This window comes from Peromyscus leucopus, chromosome 12, assembly GCF_004664715.2.
Source record: "Peromyscus leucopus breed LL Stock chromosome 12, UCI_PerLeu_2.1, whole genome shotgun sequence".
Classification (NCBI taxonomy): Eukaryota; Metazoa; Chordata; class Mammalia; order Rodentia; family Cricetidae; genus Peromyscus; species Peromyscus leucopus.
The window spans coordinates 62,891,059-62,911,836 of NC_051073.1; the positions used below are offsets into that span (position 1 = coordinate 62,891,059).

The 20,778-nt window shown below is 39.2% G+C and overlaps 1 protein-coding gene across 1 annotated transcript in view; it reads right to left on the minus strand.

The window, feature by feature from the left end:
* Lrch3 (leucine rich repeats and calponin homology domain containing 3) overlaps nucleotides 1-20,778 on the minus strand; it is a 110,987-nt gene that overhangs the window by 64,025 nt on the left and 26,184 nt on the right. Inside the window, 3 exon segments of the mRNA XM_028860064.2 lie at nucleotides 4,478-4,583; nucleotides 7,773-7,899; nucleotides 9,279-9,423. Coding sequence (XP_028715897.1) covers nucleotides 4,478-4,583; nucleotides 7,773-7,899; nucleotides 9,279-9,423 — 378 coding nt within the window.

Here is a 20,778-nt window from a genome sequence, read left to right on the forward strand (position 1 = left end):
TTTCTTTAGAAGAGTCACCATGGTCACAACAATAGAAATCCTAACTAAGACAAATACTGACATGGAGTTTTCCTCATTAAAATATATAGCCTCTTGTTTAATTATCTTTCAACAATTTCTGCCCAATGTATTCAGAACTTCTATGATGATGTGTACAGATTACATATGACCCACAGAAACTGAGAGGTTTCCAACAACATGTAAGACTGAAAGAAAAATTAACTAATAAAAGAAAAAAAGAAAGTAAGAAGAAAGAAGAACATAGGAACAGAAGGAAATCTGAAAAACTAGAATGTCTTTGATTTCTAAAAAATATGACATGGAATCACTTAAATTTTTTTTTTCTAAAAAGTCACCACATAACAACAAGCATTCTACATATGATGGTAGAAATGAAAAATCTGAATGAATTTCTGAACTTAAAAATTCAAGAATGGGGCTGGAATGAATGATGGCTCAGTGGTTGAGAGCACTGACTGCTCTTCCAGAGGACCTGGGTTCAATTCTGGGTACCCATATGGCAGCTCACCTATGTGTAACTCTAGTTCCAGGGGATATAACACTCACACACAGAGAAAACACCAATGAATATAAAATAAAATAAATAAATCTAAAACAAAGGTTTTAAAGAACTCAAGAACTATTTACTCTAGGGTAGCACAAAATAGTGAAGAAAGGAATAAAAGTCAAAGGATCAAAGATTTAGATACAACATTCAATTAGAAAAAATGGAACAGAAAAGCCAGAAAAAAGTTTTAAAAAGAGAGCAAGGCCAGCAAGATGACTGAATAAGCAAGTATGGTAGCACATGGGAGCACTTGAGAGTCAGAGGCAGGAGGATCCCTGTGAGTTCAAGACCAGCTTGGTTTGCACAGAGCTCAGGACAGCCAGGGTTACAGGCGAGCATAGGGAGACTGTGTTAAAACCAAAGGAGCCTGCTGCCAAGTCTGAAGAGCTGGACCTGGAATCCACGTGACAGAGGAGTGAACCAAGTTGCCTCTGACCACACACTGGCACTGCGGCACACGCACACACATCCCCAAGAATGTAAATGTAAGAAAACGGGGGAGAAGGTAAACCAAGTAAGTTTCAAGACATAAGTCTGAAGAGAGTGTCCCTAAGTGAACGGCATACCGAGTCAGCCCACACCATGGCAGCATCCTCACAGGTCAGTGGCCAGGAAAAAGGGAAGATCTTACAGTCTTCCGGACTGAAAAGGCTGCTCACAGAGGAATGGGACTAGAGAGGGCATCATACTTTCAGCTACCAGGTCTGAACAGCATCTCAGCTGGGTGCAGCACCTGCAAGCACAGCACCCAGGAGGCTGAGGCAGCAGGATGCCAGCAGAGTGCAACCAGCCTGGGCTATCACAGCGTGAGTTCCAGGCTAGCCACAACTATATACCAACACCAGGTCTCAAAAACAGACAAACCAATCTCCCTCCCCAAACCACCTTTTAAAAACAGGTAAGAAACACCAGATGAACTAGCCAACAGAGCTAATGAAAATGCCCCTGGGCACTGAAACTTGGATTTAGGGAGAAGGTGAGGAAAAGGAATAGTAATTATTTTAAGCTTGTAAATATCTTCTGAATGATAATTACTTAGTTAAAATTAATTTGAAAGTGAAAATGGCAATGTAACGAAAGATATGTTACCAACCAAAATACAATGTCATAGATTACTAGTTAATGCTCAAATAAACTTCCTGTCATTTCAAGCTAGTTAACATGTTGATTACAAACCATGAAATTAAACATTTACAGCTGTGTAATTTCTATTCCCAACCATTTATAGTAGAGATAAAATAGATGATAAAACCATTACACTGTGCTTGTCATTTGAAAACTCCAAATTTCATCAAAACCTCAATGTTGCCAGGTATGGTGACACCAACTTGCCATCCGCACTCAAAAGGCTGAGGCTGGAGGATTGTGAAATTGTGGCTAGCCTAGGCTACACTTCGAGAGTCTACCTCTACCTCTGGGGAAAAACACCTAAAAAATCTATAAAAAAAAAAAAAAAAAAAAAAAAAAAAATTCCCAAACATCAGCCGAGTGGTGGCGCACGCCTTTAATCCCAGCACTCAGGAGGCAGAGCCAGGTGGATCTCTGTGAGTTTGAGGCCAGCCTGGGCTACAGAGTGAGTTCCAGGAAAGGCGCAAAGCTACGCAGAGAAACCCTGTCTGGAAAAACTGAAAAAAAGAAAAAAACAAAACAAAACAAAACAAAACAAAACAAACCCCAAACATCAATATTTTCACCAGTAGTCTTCCTCCATGAAAAAGTTAGAAGATGGTGAGTAGGCCCTGAATACAGTGATGGTGAAGGGGTGTAGCGGCGGCCGCTACAGCAGCAGCCGAGGCGGCGGAAGAGAGCACTGGATGCTGCGGTGGCAGAAGAATCAGGAGCCATGGTTAGCTTTTTAGAGCTTTATTAGGAGGAAGGAGAAGGGGGGGGGGAGAGAGACAGAGAGAGAGAGACCGTGCGGAGGGGCAGTACAGAGAAAATATGGAGAAAACACACGTGGGAGGGCATGTCGGGTGGGACGCCATTGCAGGCTGATGACGTAATAAGGACAGAATCCTTACAGATGGCCCTTTACTTTTGGAGAATTTTGGATCTGGCATTGTAAGTGGGTTGGTAGATATCCCAGCTACTTAGGAGTTAAGACAGGGGACAGAAAATTTGAAGACAGCCAGGGCCAAGTTGGACTCTGTTTCAAAATGAAAAGAACATGATAAAAAGTGGCAGCACAGCTTATTAACAGCATCTTGCTAACATGCACCAGGCCCTGTGTTCAATTCTCAGTCCTTGACGAAGGGGGCGGGGAATGTGTTGGGTTATTAAGACATAGGTCACAATTCTTGTTTTACTGGGAGCGTCTGTTCCCACCCTGACTTGGTGCCAAATGCCACCAGACAATGGAGGAAAGGCCTGAAGGCAAACTGTTCACGTGAAGGCTACCCGACAAGTTCAGTGAGAACATAATGCCGGGTAGCGTGGAGTGATCAGTGTATAAAGGTGAACTGAGAAAATAATTTTCTAAAGTGTTTACTTCAGATCCAAAATGTCAAATGTATCTAAGAACTAAGTATTTCACTAGCTCAAACTGCAATAATGTTTGGACTTTATAGTAAAAGCAAAAACATCACTAGTTAACATTTAGTATAAATTCTGCCATATCTTATAGAACCTAGATCATTGTTATGAAAATATTCCTGAAGATTTTCTTTCTGTTGTTTCTGTTTTTTTTTTTTCTTTAGTTTTGAGATAAGGCCTCTCTATAGTCAAGGAAGGCCTCATACTCATGATCCTTCTGTCTCTACCTCCCCAGTGCTGAGGTTACAGGCATATGCCATCACAGAAGATTGACCTATTTAAATATACATTCTGAAATGTTCATGAATTACTTTCTAGAATTTGCTTTGAATTAGTCTAGAGGATTAGGGTGGAGAAATGGAGGTGAGAGGATAAATGTGTATGTGAAATAAAAACCACCATGAGCTGACCACTGTAGCACCATGTGACAGGAACATGGAAGTTCATTTATGTAAGAAATTTTCCATAACTAAATTAAATAAGTATGTCTGAATTTAATTGAAAATAGTTCTCATTTTCATTTGCAGCCTTTTCTTTCATAGATTTGTATTTGTGAGCACTTAATAAAGTTTAATTTGTTTAATCATTTCTGTCATTCAATTCTGTATGTCAGAATTTATAGTCAACCTAAGAGAACCTACCTCATCATTAGATATTGCATATCACCTAAACATGCTTAATTAGACCTTGTTTGAACTTTTCTAGTAACGAATAAAATTAAGTTCAACGCAGACTCCATTGATCTTATTTAATTTTCAAAATCCATTTATAAATCAGGGTTAACTGAAGAAATGCTTTGCATCACACCAGACTATCAAGCATACTACATTTCTGCCCATGGTCGTGTTTAGTTAAACTCACAATGACACCGCCCTGAAGGACCAAACTGGAATCACTGAGCAAGAGTCACTGAAACTTTTCTCTGAGGTTTTTGTTGTCACTTTGCTGGTATTGAGGACTGGACCTCCAGCCTTGACTGTGCTAGCCAAGGGCTCTCCCACTGAACTATATCCCCAAGCCTCTTTGAGTCTCTCTCTCTCTTTCTGGAGACAGGGTCCTCCTGTATTGCCCAGGCTGGCCTGAGACTCGTACTCTCCTCCCTTTAATTTTGACTTTCAGACAGGGTTTCACCCAGTTGCTCATGCTGTGACCTTCCTGTCTTAGCTTCCTGAGTAGCTGAGGTAATAGGTCCACGCCATGAGGCCCAGCTCCAAACAGTTTTCTAAAGTGCATAATCTAGTAGGTGATGCTATAAGCCATCAGATCTCAAACACTGGCTCTAACTCATACACACTGTTGACTTGGGCCCATCAGTCTGAGAGATCTTTAAAATGAAAAGACAAATACCAACAAAACAATTATTTCATAGTTTCTTACCTTCAGGCAAGCGTATTAGATGATTTCTTCTTACATTAAAATCTCTCAAGGCTTCCAGATTACCAATTTGGGAAGGTACAGTTTGAATTTCATTGCAGCTCACATCCTATTTCAAAAGAGTACAAAGGTATGATTATTCTAATCACAAACTTGCCTGCTTTAAAATACTTACAAAATGATATTAGGCAAGATAATACCTACATTCCTTCCTGGTAGTAAAAATATATGTATTTTTATAATATATATTATCATCCTGTATCTAAGAATAATTCACAGTTTGTACTCTCACTTATTTTTGAATTATTAATTAATATTAAATTTAATTAAAAGAATTGAGTAATTCTTTATATTTTATATATTTATAGAAAAAATCTAAAATTAAAATGATATGGCTTAAGATATAAAAAGAAGGCCTAGACTATCAGATCCAATGAAAATGTTGGTGAAAAGGTGAAGCAAAAAAAAGGTATATTTTATTTTATTTCGGTTTTGGTTTTTTTTTTTTTTGTTTTTTGAGACAGGGTTTCTCTGTGTAGTTTTGATACCTGTCTTGGATCTCGCTCTGTAGACCAGGCTGGCCTTCAACTCACAGAGATCAGCCTGGCTCTGCCTCCCGAGTGCTGGGATCAAAGGCGTGCGCCACCACCGCCTGGCCGGTTTTGGTTTTTTGAGATAGGGTTTCTCTGTGTAGCTATCTATAGACCAAGCTGGCCTTGAACTCACAGAGATCCACCTGCCTCTGCCTCTTGGCCAAGTGCTGGGATTAAAGGCATGTGCTACCACTGCGTTGTCAGCATATTTTATTTTATACTGTTTTAATTAAACTATAAAAATAAAACAATGATAAAAATTAAATGAAAATTATTTCACAGAAAAGCCCTCATTTTTCAAAATATCAGTTTGACTGTTCAAGAATATAAAATTAAAGTGTAGACAATGACGCTCATTTTTCTCCAGTGAATATAAAGAGAAATAATAGAGTGCACACAACTCAAAGGCTATGGAAAAATAGGCTGTATTATCCAGTCTGTCTGAGTCTAATACACAGAATACCGAAGCCTGCTGGTAAGAGCTTGATTCCAATGGGTCTGAAAAAAGTGACTAGCTACAGCTCCCAAGATTAATAAATACAGAATTCTGTAATTTTGAGGCCAGCCAGAGTTTAAAACCATAATCATGTTTAGCAGGAGGAAGCCCAAACTGTACATACATACTTAAAAGTCCTCCAACACATGAGTGAAAAAAGATAATCAATACACTACTTATAAAGCCAGGCTGCTTATTATAAACCTCAATAAGCTTTTGACAGCTTTGAGACTTACTACATTTATTATTTATTTGTGGATCAGAGGAAGTAGGGGAGGAAATTGTTGTGTGTGGAGGCTAGAGGACAGTCTGTGGGATTTAGTTTTCTCTATCTACCATATGGGCCTCAGGGGTTAGACTCAGGTTGTCAGGCTTGGCTGCACACACTCTTACCTGCTGGTCCCAGACATGATTTTGTTCTTCTCAAAAGAGAAAGAACATAATTGTCACCTTTTCTATTCATTAGTGACTGAAGTAGACTAAAAACTTAGACTGTTAAGTCGAGTGCTCTAAGCAGTAAAATTTAAAAAGGGTAGAAAAAGAAGTTGAAAAGGCAAGAAAAGTGAGTCTGTGGTAAAGGTCTTAGTCATCTGGGATGTATCTCTCAGAAAACACCTGTGCCGACAGAAAGTCATCTACTTCCACCCAGAAATGAAGGTGGGAAGGAAGGAGAGAAGGGTTCAGTAAAAAGACAACCAGGAAATGAGCAGCTCTGAAGTCATCCTTCCGCTGCCAAGTTCTCTGAATGATGGAGGCAGGAGGGTATCTGTCAGCACCTTCTGCAGAAAACTAAAAGCAGCATTTCAGGCATGTCTCTATCTGTTGCACACCTAGGATTAAATAAGTATTTAAAAGTTTAAATGATCTGACGATAAAAATTTGGGAAACTAAGGTAGGGAGACTGAGTTCAAGGCCAGCATAGGCTACAAAGTAAGACCTTTTCTCAGCAAAGAAAAGAAAAAAAAAAGGAAGTAAAAAAAGAATATGATCAAACTATATTGTATGAAAAACTTTTTAAATAAAAATTAATCTATTATGGAAAAAATAAACAAAAGAACTTAAGAGTATAAGTTATGTCTACTTCATACTAACAAGCCAAGTTCTAAAGAATATCCTAAAACATACAATTTGAATTTTATTTTCAAGTTCTACATAGTTCAAAAACAGTAGCCTAAAACCTCAACTCTAGATTTTAGTCCATAAATTTTTAACATATAAACCTGTTATATTTAAGTCCCCCCACCAAGGTAATCTAATTTGTCCAACTAGATTTATGCCATATTTTTCTGTTTACAACCATCTTTATCAATAAACCACACACAAAAACTGAATTTCTAAATCTCAATGGACACAGTTGCATTTGATTATTTCATGCACTATGAAACAGGCTTTAGTTCAAGCAGGCTGATTCCCGATCACGTGGTTGGTTACACAACCTCCAGTAGACTACATCATCTGAGTACTGGTTTCCTCAGCTATAATAGCAGACAATATTAGAATCTAGCTCATAATATGATTGTGGGGATATAAACACTCTGATTCCTTTTTTTTTTTTTTTTTTTTTTTGGTTTTTCGAGACAGGGTTTCTCTGTATAGTTCTGGCTGTCTTGGAACTTGCTCTGTAGACCAGGCTGGCCTCAAACTCACAGAGATCCACCTGCCTCTGCACCCCCCCCCACACACACACATTAAAGGTGTGGGCCACCACCACATGGCTAGGCTGACTCTTAAACTAACTTAAAACATAAATACTTAAGAGATGGTTTCTTGTATATTCACAAATAATAGTAGGTGAAGTTTAATACATCTTAGAAAATATATAATTGGGTACTATTCCAAGGGCACGGTAAACAAACAAACAAATAAAAAACAAAGACTAACTTTTGGAGTGCCCATACACCGATAAAGGCTAAGAAAAATCATAAAAACATTGATGATATTAAAATTTTAATTTGAAAACTCAACTACATTATTAACTTACGTCTCAAAAGTTTAGTAACACAGGAATCATTTAATGCTGGTCAGAAAATAACCAATGACATTTCTCCATTTTGTGTGGAGATGTTAAGACTTGTACATTGAAGTCTTTCTTAATTATATGTCAAGCCAACGCTATAAAATTATTTTAAAAACAATCTTAATATCCATTTTTTATCATATAGAAGACTGCAGATATGTTGGACAATCAAAAAATAAAATGTTAACTTACAAGTTCCGTCAAATGTCTGAGATGTCCAATTTCTTCAGGAAGTGAGACCAATTTGTTATTACTAGCAATTAAGACTTTCAACGGTAGGTCACACAAGTGTACTGGCAATGTTGACAGCTGGTTCCGACTAAATGAGTCAGGAGAGAAAGAGCAGTCAGACACTGTCGACGACGACGAAAAAGTTTCCATCTTTGTCATTTTAGAGACAAAAGTAAGTCTTACAAGGGACAAACAGGCTACTAAATTTGAGTTCCTGTCAGTTTAATCAGTTCCCAGCTGACTAAATTTAAACAGATAACAGGAATTTTTGTTTATTAAAAAAAAAAAATCAGAAACATTAATAAAGTACATCTATCATTAGTATAAAAACAAGTTAAAAGTTTACTATGTAAATTTAACCCCATAATAATTCTTCTAGGGCCAAGTTTTTCCCCACTTTCAAGATCTTTTTGTTGATTAATACAGTTCACGGACCTTTAAAAATTTTTTAATTATTTTAATTTAATAATTCTACTCCTACACATGCTTATTATGAAAAGAAAAAGTTAACAATTACATACAAATTTCTCTAGTAGTGTTATTTTTAACATGGTTTTTAAAACTGCTAGAACTAAATATCTGAAGGGATGGATTCTACTTTTTACGGCTTTACTTTTATTTTTAATTTTTTTAAACATATATGTGTGTGTGAGAGAGGGGGTTTATGCACATTGAGTACACACCTAAAGAGGCCAGAAGAGGGTATCAGATTCCCTTGGACCTGCAATTACAGGCAGTTGTGAGCTGCCTGCCCAGGATGTAAGGAACTGAACTCAAGTTCTCCAAAAGAGCAGTATATGCTTTTAACTACTAAGTCATCTCTCTAGCCTCAGGGATGGATTTTCTTTTAAGGTATATAAACTGGGCAACAAAATATTTACTAGAAAAACATTTCCAAGGTCCAATGAGATAGCTCAGTGGGTAAAGGCACTTCCTACAAGCATGGTAACCTGAATTCAGTCTCTAGAACCCACATAAAAGTGGAAGTAGAGAAATGATCCACTAAGTTGCCCTTTGCCTCTGTGCATGCATTATATATAACACATACCCAAGCACTCCACGTTATGCACACACACATTAAAAATAGCAATGCTGTGTGTGTGTTTTGCTGAGGACTGAACCTAGAGCTTTGTGCACACCAAGCTAGTGCTCTCCCAGCGGAACTGTATCCCAGTCCATCAGATCTAGTATTTACTAGAAGCTAATTTAAAATGGAACTGGAGGATCATGGCTGCAAGACGTCTACAAGCCTATTAAGCTAATGGCTAGTAGGATCTGTTAGTTATGCAAAGCTAAAAATAAAGGGAGAAACAAGAGAAATGTGGGAGAAACCGTTATTATAGCCGAAGAACATATCAGAAACTGCTGGTGTGAACAGGTAACATAAATAACTAAATATTTTAGTGACAGAGAGGAGGGAATTTAAGATCGTATAAACCACTTTTTCTAACGGAATACTATTCTTACCTAATATTCAAGAACGTCAGAGCTTGTAAGTTGAGAATGGCCTCTGGGATATACCGAATACAATTCTGGTATAGGTTAAGACTTTCCAGAGAAACAAAGTGACATGTTTCCACAGGAATTTCTGAGAGGCGATTTCGTGACAGGTCTGAAAGAAAATAGAAAAGCTTAAAACAATTATTTGGAACTTGTTTTAATGAAATTCGCTAGTATGCTTTATAATAACTGGAATTCTCCAGAATTCTTATTGTGGAAACTGGTTCAACATAAACTTTAAAATATTTATTAACTTGCTGGGTAAACCATTAAACATACACTTTTAAACTGTTGCTGGGAAATGTTTCCTTTTTACTTTCCACATACACTAAAAATAAAATCATTATTCTTTGTAAGTAATACAATTCTAAGACACTGGCCACTCATTATATCAAAGTTGTATCACTAAATTCCAAATATCATCAGAAACAAATGGATCTCTCCCCAAAAATCCACCTTCCCAAGTAGGTATGAGAGAGGGCGGGGGGAGGGAGGGAGAGGAAGGGAGGAAGAGAGAGAGAAAGAGACTATGCTCACATGCATGGAAGTTCTCTCCTTCCACCTTGGGACTTAGAGATCAGCTTGTCAGGTCTGGGCAATGGGTACCTTTTATCCTCTAAGCCAACTCCTCAGCCAGTCAAAGTTCTTTGTTAAAAGAGACTCAGGAAACTTCTTTGCTGCCAATGACACAACCTGAACCTCAATAAAAACAGTCCTTGAGGGTCTAGAGAAATGGCTCAGCAGTTAAGAACGCTTGCTACCTTTGTAGAGGACCACCAGAATTCGGTTCCTAGAACCCACAGTGGACAGATCACAACTGCCTGTAACTCCAGCTTGAGGGGATCAAATGCCCTCTTCTGGTCTCTGTAGGCAGGCAGGCACATATGCACACATGCATATACGTTAAAGAAAAAAGAGAAAATGGTTTTTCAAGACAGGGTTTTTCTCTGTATAGCTGTCCTGAAACTTGATCTGTAGACCAGGCTGGCCTCAAACTCACAGAGATCCACCTGCCTCTGCCTCCCGAGTGCTGGGATTAAAGGTATATGCCAGCACTGCCAAGCCTAAAATTTTTTAAAAACTTTTTTCAAAAGAGTAATTTCAATGAATGAAATCTATCATGCATATTCAATCACAAGTATAATATGATACATTCCTCAAAGAAACAGAAAACTAATTCATTAGCTTATGAACTGGTAAGAAGAATCACCCATTTGTCTTGCCTTTCCTGTATGAAGATATCACTGTATGCTGATATTTTATTTGTGCAGAAATGTGATTTTATTTGTATATTAATAAAGTTGCCTGGGGGGTCAGAGCTAAGAGCAAGCTATTTAGCAGGAGTCTGGCAGTGGTAGCACACGCCCTTAATCTGATCACATGGCAGGCAGTCTGTGTGTTCAAGGACATAGCCAGCTTGGAGACACATGCCTTTAATCTCAATACCAACCATAGAGACCTGGAGGTCTGCATAGACAGGCAGTGATGAGGAGGTCATGTGGTTGGGTTTACAACCAATGAGAAGGCAGAACAGAAAGTCAATAAAAATACAGACACACAGGAAGAAGGTCTCTTTCTCAGGGGAAGAAGGACAGTGACAGCGAGGGGTAAGAAGGCGGTCTTAGCTCTTGGCTGCTGCTCGATCTCTGGGCTTTTAACTCTGCATTTGGCTCTGTGTTTCTTATTTCCTAAGACCTTTCAGAATTACATCTACATCACTGAGTAACCCAGATATTCTAACCAGAGTCAGATGATGAAATGAAAGCACCCTAGTTATAGACAAACCTCAAAACAGGTCACAGTGTGTTTGACAATGTGCGTAGGCTTTAGAAAAAAATGAATAGCTATAAAATAAAGTCTTTAAAGAGAATGTAAAAGAAAAAAGGCACATAAGATGGGAAATACACAAAAACAGGATATCACTATTTTACAACTCCCAATGAATTAATGGATATAGAATAGGGCATAAGTGGCTATCAATTTTTAAAATTAACTTTTCTTGTGTGGGCATGTGCGAGAGCATGAGTGTGCCTGCCACAGCTCATGTGAAGACCAAAAGAAAACTCGTAGGCATCAGTTCTCTCTCCTCCTACCATGTGGGTCCTAGGGATTGAACTCAGGTTGTCGGGATGGGCATCAAGGACCTTTGACCTGAAGCCACCTCACTGGCCCCCAATGGCCATCTTGCTAAAAGGACCAGAACAGCTGGGCAGGATGGCACACGTTTGTAATCCCAGCACCCAGGTGCCTGAGACAGAAAGGTTTTGAGTTTGAGGCCAGCCTGGGCTGCATCCAGAGAGCCTATCTTAAAACAATAACAACAAAACAGGAGATAGGGGCCTGATGAGATGGCCCGGTGGGTACAAGTACTTGCCCACAAACTGACACTCTGAGTTCTGTCCCTGGAACCCACAGTGGAAGGAAAGAAACAACTCCTGAAACTCATCCACTGGCCTCTGCAAGTGTACCACGGCGTGCACATGCACGCTTGCTCTCTGACTCTGACACAACGACCCGCTCCCCTACCCTCTCCACTAATAAACTTTATTCTTTCTAAAAAAGGGTGTAAGAGGGGAGGGAGGAACGGAAGGGGGAAAGGCAATCACTGCTGTGTCTCTTGCTAAAGTAAAAGACAACCCAAAAAACCCAAGAACCCGCGCCTGACTAAGAGGCAGGTACATGCACGAGAGCAGAGAACAAAGGCCTGTGTCGCCACCTCACCACCCTACAGTACCGATCCAGAGTACAATATCTATCCAAGTAAGCTCGTTTCAGGTCTGCGTGCCGACACTGCTGGTTTCTCTCGTTTGGTCTAGGAAAAAGGACACAGCACTGAAGTCTCTGTTGGGAATTCCTGGTGAGAATTCTTGACGGAGATCTTCTCGATGAAGGGCTTAGATGACCCATCCTCCAGCTCCCTGTATAGCTGCAAATATCCTGTTCGAACCATAGTCAGAAGAGGACCTTCTCCGTAGGTATAGGCACACCGCTTTCCGCAGTAATTTCTAGGTGTGACTTTACTACTTTCTCATCCAAAGTGCCTGATTACTTTTCTTTTGTAAGCATCTTGTTTTGCCTAGTGACCACCCTACAGGTCTTAAGTCCAAGGTGTTTTTGTTTTTTTTTTAATTGTGTGTGTGTGTGTGTGTGCGTGTGCGTGTGTGTGTGTGTGTGTGTGTATATGTGTGTGTGTATGCATGTATGCCGTGCACACATGTGAAGGTCAGAGATGACTGGCTAGAGTTGGTTTTCTCCTACCAGGTAGGTTCTGGGACCCTAACAAGGTGTGAGGCTTGGCACAGGGCACTCAGTCACCAGGCCATCTTGCTGCCCTCCAGCTCTTTCAATCCTTCTTCCAACTTCCCCTCTACTCTGTCTTCAGTTGTGTCTCCTCCACTTGCTCATCTGTGTGCCAAGTCTTCTAAGTCACACCTTTGAGGACTTATAAAAGTCCTCTGTATAATGTATGCTTTTGTCTCATTTAAAAATTCTTTTATGCTATAATTAGAAGCACGCTCTTCTGTTCTCTTGAGAATTGAGACAACTTGACCCGTTCTGCCTGTTAGACTTGCCTTTTCCCAGCCGTTGGTTCTACTTCTACACTTTCCGTATTCACATCCTCTTTGGCTGTTCTGAAGTAGGTAGTTGAGCAGTAAGTAGATGGCTAAGCAGACTACTTTTCCTTATCACTACTGAGTCTCCTGATCCTCAACGCTCAAGTCACACTGCAAGGACACATTGAGGTGGTTCACACTGGAATAGCAGAAGCAATGGGCAAGGTGCTGGAGACATTCCTTCCACACATAGGCAGCTCTGAGAGCTAAGAGGTTGTGATCACTGTCCGAAGACCTCTCCTTCTTGTTTCTCAGGGCCATTGTACCAGTCACACACTCCCTAAGGAAGCCTCCTACTTGCCTACCAAGGTAGTAACTTAAGAAAGAACATCATCTTGCCTAAGTGCTTCCTGACACTGTGTGCATTAGGAAAGCCAAATGTTTGTGAATGTAAAATGCTATTTTTTTTGGGGGGGGGGGTTTGAGACAGGGTTTCTCTGTGTAGCTTTGCGCCTTCCCTGGAACTCACTTGGTAGACCAGGCTGGCCTCGAACTCACAGAGATCCGCCTGCCTCTGCCTCCCGAGTGCTGGGATTAAAGGCGTGCTGCGCCACCACCGCCAGGCTGTAAAATGCTATTTTATAAAAACAAATTTCACATAGAAATGATTTTGAAGAGAGTAAATAGAGTCTCTCTCCTTCCTGAAGAATTACAATATAAAATTATTTATCATTTGATGTATTTAAGGATAAATACTTTGTATACAAACACATTATAAATTTCTTTAATACAAAGTTTGAGGCCACCCTGGTCTACAGAGTGAGATCCAGGACAGGCACCAAAACCACACAGAGAAACCCTGTTTCAAAAAACAAAAACACAAAGTACAACAATAATTATTTTATCAACTACCATTTATTCAATTTTAAAGGTTGGAGGAATAAAAGGAATTATTAATGTCAATAATAAAATGCTTCAAAATGGGGCTGGAGAGATGGTTCAGCAGTTAAAGAGAGAGCACTGACTACTCTTCTGAAGACTTGGGTTCAATTCCTAGCACCCACATGGTGCCTCACAACTATCTGTAACTCCAGTCCCAGGGGATCTGATTCTCTCTTCTGGCCTCCGAGGGCACCAGGCACACACATGGTACACAGACATATATGCATACAAAACACCCATTTACAAAAGTAAATAAAATAAAAGGCATGCTTCAATATTTAAGTTTGATGCAATAAACTTCAGGCAACAAGTTAAAATGAAGCACAGAGCTTACACACCTAAACATTTAGTTATAGACTAGTCTTGCTTTTCGATGAAGGCTGGCCTTAAATGCAGCATTCTGTCTCAGTCTCTCAGAGTGCTGGGATTATAGGTGCACACCACACTTGTTCAATCCTGAACTTTTTAACATCTCAGAGAGGGAGGCGTGGCTTAGTAGGTAAAGTGCTTGCCATCTGAGCATGAGAACCTGAGGGCAATTCCCAGGATGCACATGAGAGCTGGATGCAGAAAGTGAGCTGCTATGATCCCACGTTCCTACAGGGAAATAGGAAGTGAGGTCCAGGGATTCTGAAAGCATGTGGGTCTGCATAAGAAGAGGAAAAGAACAAAGAGGTTCTATATTAAACAAGGTGGAAGGCAAGGACCGATGTCCAAGAACTCCTGCCTCTGCCTCCCTGGTGGGCTGAGGTACATCCCTGTGTCCTGCTGCACTTGCTCCTAGATCCCTTTCAAGCTGCTATCTCAGGTCCTTCCCATTTCTCTTTGTATTTTAAAATGAACTTGTTAAATCTAAAACAAGAGCACTTTTTTGAGAGTTTACCAGGATCACACCAATCCCAACAATGTGGGAAGAACACTGAGCCTTTCAGTCTAAAAGCACAGCTCATTTCCCCAGCAATGAAAAGCTTTAACACTTCTAAGAAAAGCCTCATAATTTTTCTCAGAGATTTTACAGAAATTCTGGTATATTCCCAGATCCTCTTATTTCATGAATGACATACTTCTAACCATTTGTTACTCACATATAGAAGTAAAATAATTGCCACATGTTAATTTTGTATCTGACAGCTTTGGTAAACTTTTAGTTCAAATAACTTGTCTGCAGATCCTTTCAGACTATTTTCATGGCTCTGTGAATAATAAAACCTTTGTTTCTTCCTCTGTGCTTCTCAGTTGTTTATGCCATTTCCTCACCCTGTTTATGAGAGCATCAAGCATAGTGCTGAATAAAAGTATCTTTTTTGTTTCTAATTTTAACCATTTTCTTTGTTGACTCTGTATGAAATTAAGAAAACCCTCTTAGTTTGCTAAGCCTTTTTATCAGTAATGAGTGTTAAACTTATTAACAATTTTTCTTCCTCCATTGAGATGATTGATCATATGATTTTTATATTTTATCACATTAATAAGGAATTTTCCTTATTAGTTTTTTTTTTTTTTTTTTTTTTTTTTTTTTTTTTTTTTTTTGTAAAGGTAGATTCATTAAGATATATGAGAGGGAACTCCCAGGAGTAGGAGGAGACTTAAGAGAGGAATTTTCACTTTTTACTCTGCCATTATTTTATTCTTTTTGTGTAGAATTCTTACCCTCATAAATCCTTCATTCTATTACTGTAGAATGAAACTAATTTTCTAATATTAAAGAAATTTTATAATAACCTTGAAGTCAAACGTGCTGGTTAATATTCACTGTCAACTTGGTTAGATTTAGAACCACCAAAGCACACATCTGGGTATGCTATGAGGGTCTTTCCAGAAAAGTTGAACAAAAAGAGAAGGCCCACTCTGAGTGGGGGTGAACCACTGACGGGTGGGATCTCTCATGGAATAAACAAGTGAAACGGAGTCGAGCACTACCATCTATCCTTCTCTGCTTCCCAGTTCTGGGTGCTATGTGACCAGCTGCCTCAAGCACCTGCTGTCACGACTGCTCATGACTGGCCATACCCTGGAACTGGGAGCCCACAGCAGCCTGCTTCAAGTCATTGTTTGTCAGCACTGCAGCAGTGAGGAAATAATCAATGCATGAAGCCGTCTCCCGATACCACCTCTGCTGCACAGCCTTTACCCTAGACTGTTGGTTGATGTGCGCTCCAGGTTTTACGCATGTCATCACAAATGAACTGGGACTGTAACTTCTCTAACTGTCAGTGTGACAAAACTGCACTACTCTCATCAATGTGGTTTGGTGGCATTCCCTCTTTTCTATTGACTGAAAAGGGTTTGTAGGTTTCAAATTATTATTGTTATTATTTAGAATTTTTTTATTCACTTTACACAGCAAACACAGATCCACCTCTCATCCCTCTTCCAGTTCCCCCACAGCCTTTCCCCTCAGCCCACCCTGCATCCCTTCCTCCGAAAAGGTAAGGCCTCCCATGAGGAGTCAGCAAAACATGGTACATTCAGTTGAGGCAGGTTCAAGCCCCTCCTGCTGCATCAAGGCTGTGTAAGGTGTCCCACCATATGCAATGGGCTCCCAAAAGCCAGTTCATGCACTAGGGATAGATCCTATTCCCACTGTCAGGTGCCCTTCAAACAGACAAGCTACACAACTGTCTCGCTTATGCAGAGGGCCTAGTCCACTCCCATGTAGGCTCCATAGCTGTTGGTCTAAAGTTCATGAGTTCCCACTAGCGTGGTTCAGTTGTATCTGTAAGTTTCCCCATCATGAGGAATGCTCAATCATACCACAAGGACACATGCTCAACTATGTTCATAGTAGTCTTATTTGTAATAGCCAGAACTCAGAAACAACCTAGATGCCCCTCAACTGAAGAATAGATAAAGAAAATGTGGTACATATACACAATGGAGTACTACTCAGCAGAGAAAAACAATGCTATCATGAAATTTGCAGGCAAATGGATGGAACTAAAAATATCATCCTGGGTGAGGTAACCCAGACTCAGAAGAATAAACATGGTATGTACTCACTCATAAATGGATACTAGATATAAAGCAAAGGATAACCAGACTACAACCCAGCTTCAGAGAGACTAATGCCTTCATCCAGTAACTGATAGAAACAAATACAGAGATCCACAGCCAAGCACCAGGCCGACGAGCTCCAGCAGTCCAGTTGAAGAGAGAGAAGAGGGATTCTATGAGCAAGGGGCATCAAGATTATTGTTATTTTTAAAGCTTGTTAGAATTTGCTGGCAAAGCAAGCCATCTAAGCTTAGAGTCTTCCTTGAAGAATTACTCTACTAGTTGAATTTCTTTAATATTTTAAGATCATTTAGGCCTTATATTTTCGTGAATCAGTTTTAAATTATTTTCTAGGAGTTTGTTATTTTTGCTTTGTTTTCTGCTTCTATGTTCACTTAGAATGAGACCTTGTTGTGCAGCCCAGGCTGACTCAATCCTCTCTCCCCAGCCTCACTGGGACCACAGGCATTTTTATCATCATGCTTGCCTCGCTGTTTGCTATTTTTATTAGCACTTTAAATGTTATTGGCATTCGGTTATTCATACTATGCTATGTTTATAGACTTTCACAGTATCTGTAGTGACTTCCCTTGTGATACTCTGTTGCTTTGGTTATTTTTACCTTCTTTCTTTCTTGACAAGTGTATTGGAAGTTTACAACACCATAGCATTTTCTGACTTTCTTCAGTGCCAGGGGTTGGACCTAGAGTCTTCTCCATGCTAGACAAGCACTCTGTCACTTAGCCACACCCCCACCCCACCATTAGCTATTGCTTAGTTAGCCTGTTCATCACATATGTTGTTTGCATTTTGTTCGTTTCTGTTCTTTATCACCTCCCTTCTATCAGGAGGGGTCATGCTGTTTTGCTTTCTTTTCAATTCATTGAGATTCTTAGCTCACTAAATTTTACTTATTCCTTTTCAAATAAATGCACTTAAAGCTACAAATTTAATAGAGATAGTGGTGCATGCCTTTAATCTCAGGTGGAGGCAGGGTAAGTTCCATGGCTTATACAGTAAGACACCTGCCTTAAAAAAAAAAAAAAAAAAAAAAAAGAACAAGCCAGGTGGTGGTGGCCCACGCCTTTAATCCCAGCTCTCTAGAGGCAGAGGCAGACAGATCTCTGTGAGTTCAAGGGCAGCCTGGTCTACAAAATGAGTTCCACAACAGCCAAGACTGTTACACATAGAAACCCTGTTTCAAAAAACAACAAAACAACAACCAAAAAAAAAAAAAAACCCAAACAAACAAACAACAACAAAACAATCTATAATCACTCAGGAGGCATAGGCAGGTAGATCTGTGAATTTATAGTATATAGTAAATTCCAGGCCAGCAAGCCAGCCAGAGCTACATAGTGTGACCCTATCTTTAAGAAAAGAAAGAGAAGAAAAGAAAATAAGCCAAGTGATGGTGGTGCGTACTAGGGAGGCTGAGGCAGGCGGACCTCTGAGAGTTCAAGCACACCCTGATCTACAGAGCAAACTCAGACAGCCAAGGCTACACAAAGAAATCCTGTCTTTAAAAAACCAAAAAGAAAGAAAAAGTTATAAATTCTCTCCATTACTGTTGTTTTTAATTTCATAAGCCTTTAATAATATAGTATAATCTTTATTTGGATATTTTTAAGATGTTGATATAATTACCACTATTATTTGACTTATTACTTAACTGCCAAACATATAAGGACATTCTAGCTATATTTTGTTAATAATTTCTAATTATAATAGACTATACCTGATTTTTTAAAGAATATATCTGATTAGCCAGGTGGTAGTGGTGCACACCTTTATTCCCAGCACTTGGGAGGCAGAGGCAGGTGAATCTCTGTGAGTTTGAGGCCAGCCTGGTCTACAAAGCGAGTTCTAGGACAACCAGGACTGTTACACAGAGAAACCCTGTCTAGAAAAATAAAAAATATATATCTAATTTTAATCCTATGGTATTTGTTGATATTTCCTTATGATTCAGCAAATTGCAAGTTATGTAAATATTTCATGAGTCTGAAAAGCCTTCTACACTGGCTATATAATGTTCCAGTTAAGTCTGTAGGTCACATCTACTTATCTGGTAACATTCATTCAACACTTGCCATCATTCTTATCAGTTTTTCCGTCAACTGCTGGAAGAGAGAGGCATACTACTCTTTTTTACTATTGCTGCTATCTGGTCTCCCTCCCTCCTTCCTTTTTCTCTCTCTGTCTCTCTTTCTTTCTGAGATACAGTGTCATATATCCCAGGCTGGCCTTGAATTCACTGTATAACCAAGGCTGGCCTTGAACTCCTGATCCTTCAACTCCCAAGTTCTGAGATTACAGGTGTGCACCATACTCCTTATCTGACAGGGTTTTTAGCTGAAAAACATGGTTTACATTTAACAACATTACCCATAATAGTTGGCTAGTCAAAAGGGTCACATGACAGGTGCAACTTCATTGTTCTTTGAATTGTCTATGCTTTCTTATTTTTTACTATTAGGATTTCAGTTATGTTTAAAATGTTAGTACATCTAGATCCTAAGCTAATGCTTCTAATTTTATTAAGATTCAAATTAAGGAAATAAAGATAGATAATAAATTTTAACTGCTACAGGAAATTTTCATTTATAGAAAATGGTCTGACTCTGTATGTCAAGCTGAACGCTTGAAAACTGCCTACTTCACCACAAGGGAAAAGGATTTCCTAGCTTTTACATTGTTTTATTTCTAGTTTTTGAGACAGTGTTGCTCAGGCTGGCCTGGAACTCCTCCTGCCTCAGATTCCTGAATATAGGGATTATAGACACAAAAGATACCTTTTTCTTAACTACTAAGGACTGATTTTATTTACACAGAAGCACCGCTAAAGCATTATATATTTGCTAACGTGTTGTATTTCCAGCAGTTCTTGTCTCAGCGAATGATGCCTTTACTTATGTAGTTGCTTTAGTTGGAATTCTGAAACCATTCTAGACAGCCTTCTCTCTCTCCCAACCTACTCCTAATCTTTCCCAAACCTAATCAGCAAATGTCACTTTTTTGGTCCAAATGTATATTGAATTCATTAACTTCTCTTTATCTCCTCTATCATTGTTTCTTATGCCTATTCTGAGTCAAACCAAATGATTTGTGGAGAATTTTTTTCATATAGAAAATAATGTACAAATGAAAACATAAGTCAGTTCTCCAAGTCTGACATATCAAAAAAAATGAATATCAAGTTTTCCCCAAATCATAGATTATCAAAAGTTGTTATGATCACTGGCTACCCCAAAGAACTAATAATCTATTCACAATTTTTGTTTTTACAAAAGGAAAAAAAGCATTATTTATTTAAAGCTCTACATTAAAATGTTTCACATAGTTCCCCTATCCTTCAGTACAGTTCACTAAGAGAGGCTACTGTATCACTCACTGTATTGCTAGAGCAAGCCCTTGACTTCACAGATATACACAATGCTATTATATGACAAAGGCCTCTGAGGGCTCCATCTCCCTGTCAATATAACCAGTCATCTGCTGTTTTCCAGACTGCAAGCCCAACTGAGACTGCCCAGGACTACAAAAGCCACAGTCTGGATCATAAACAACTTTGCAATTAAGCTATTAAGTTACTTCTATGTATCACATCCTGAATGTGGCCTTGGTCTTCCAAATGCCATTTTTGTCTAATGACAGTGATGTAAGCCAACAACTACACCAATCTTTGGCACAGCCTTTGTATATTTTATTCAGTTGAGCAAGGCAGAAAAGGCATATTTAGGCCTGATACAAATATAAGAACATTTTTGGCATGGGAAACCATGAAAGTTTCAATTAATTAAGTGAAATATTTTGATTCCTCTCCAGGGTCTAGCTGGATAGGTGTGATCCTCATTTTCAACAAAAAACTTCTTTTTGTAACAGACAAAAGATCATTACAGAAAATCACAACTGATCAAAATGCAGAGTTGTGGAGTCCAGTCCCAAATGATCCATCTGCAAGGCCCAGGGATAGC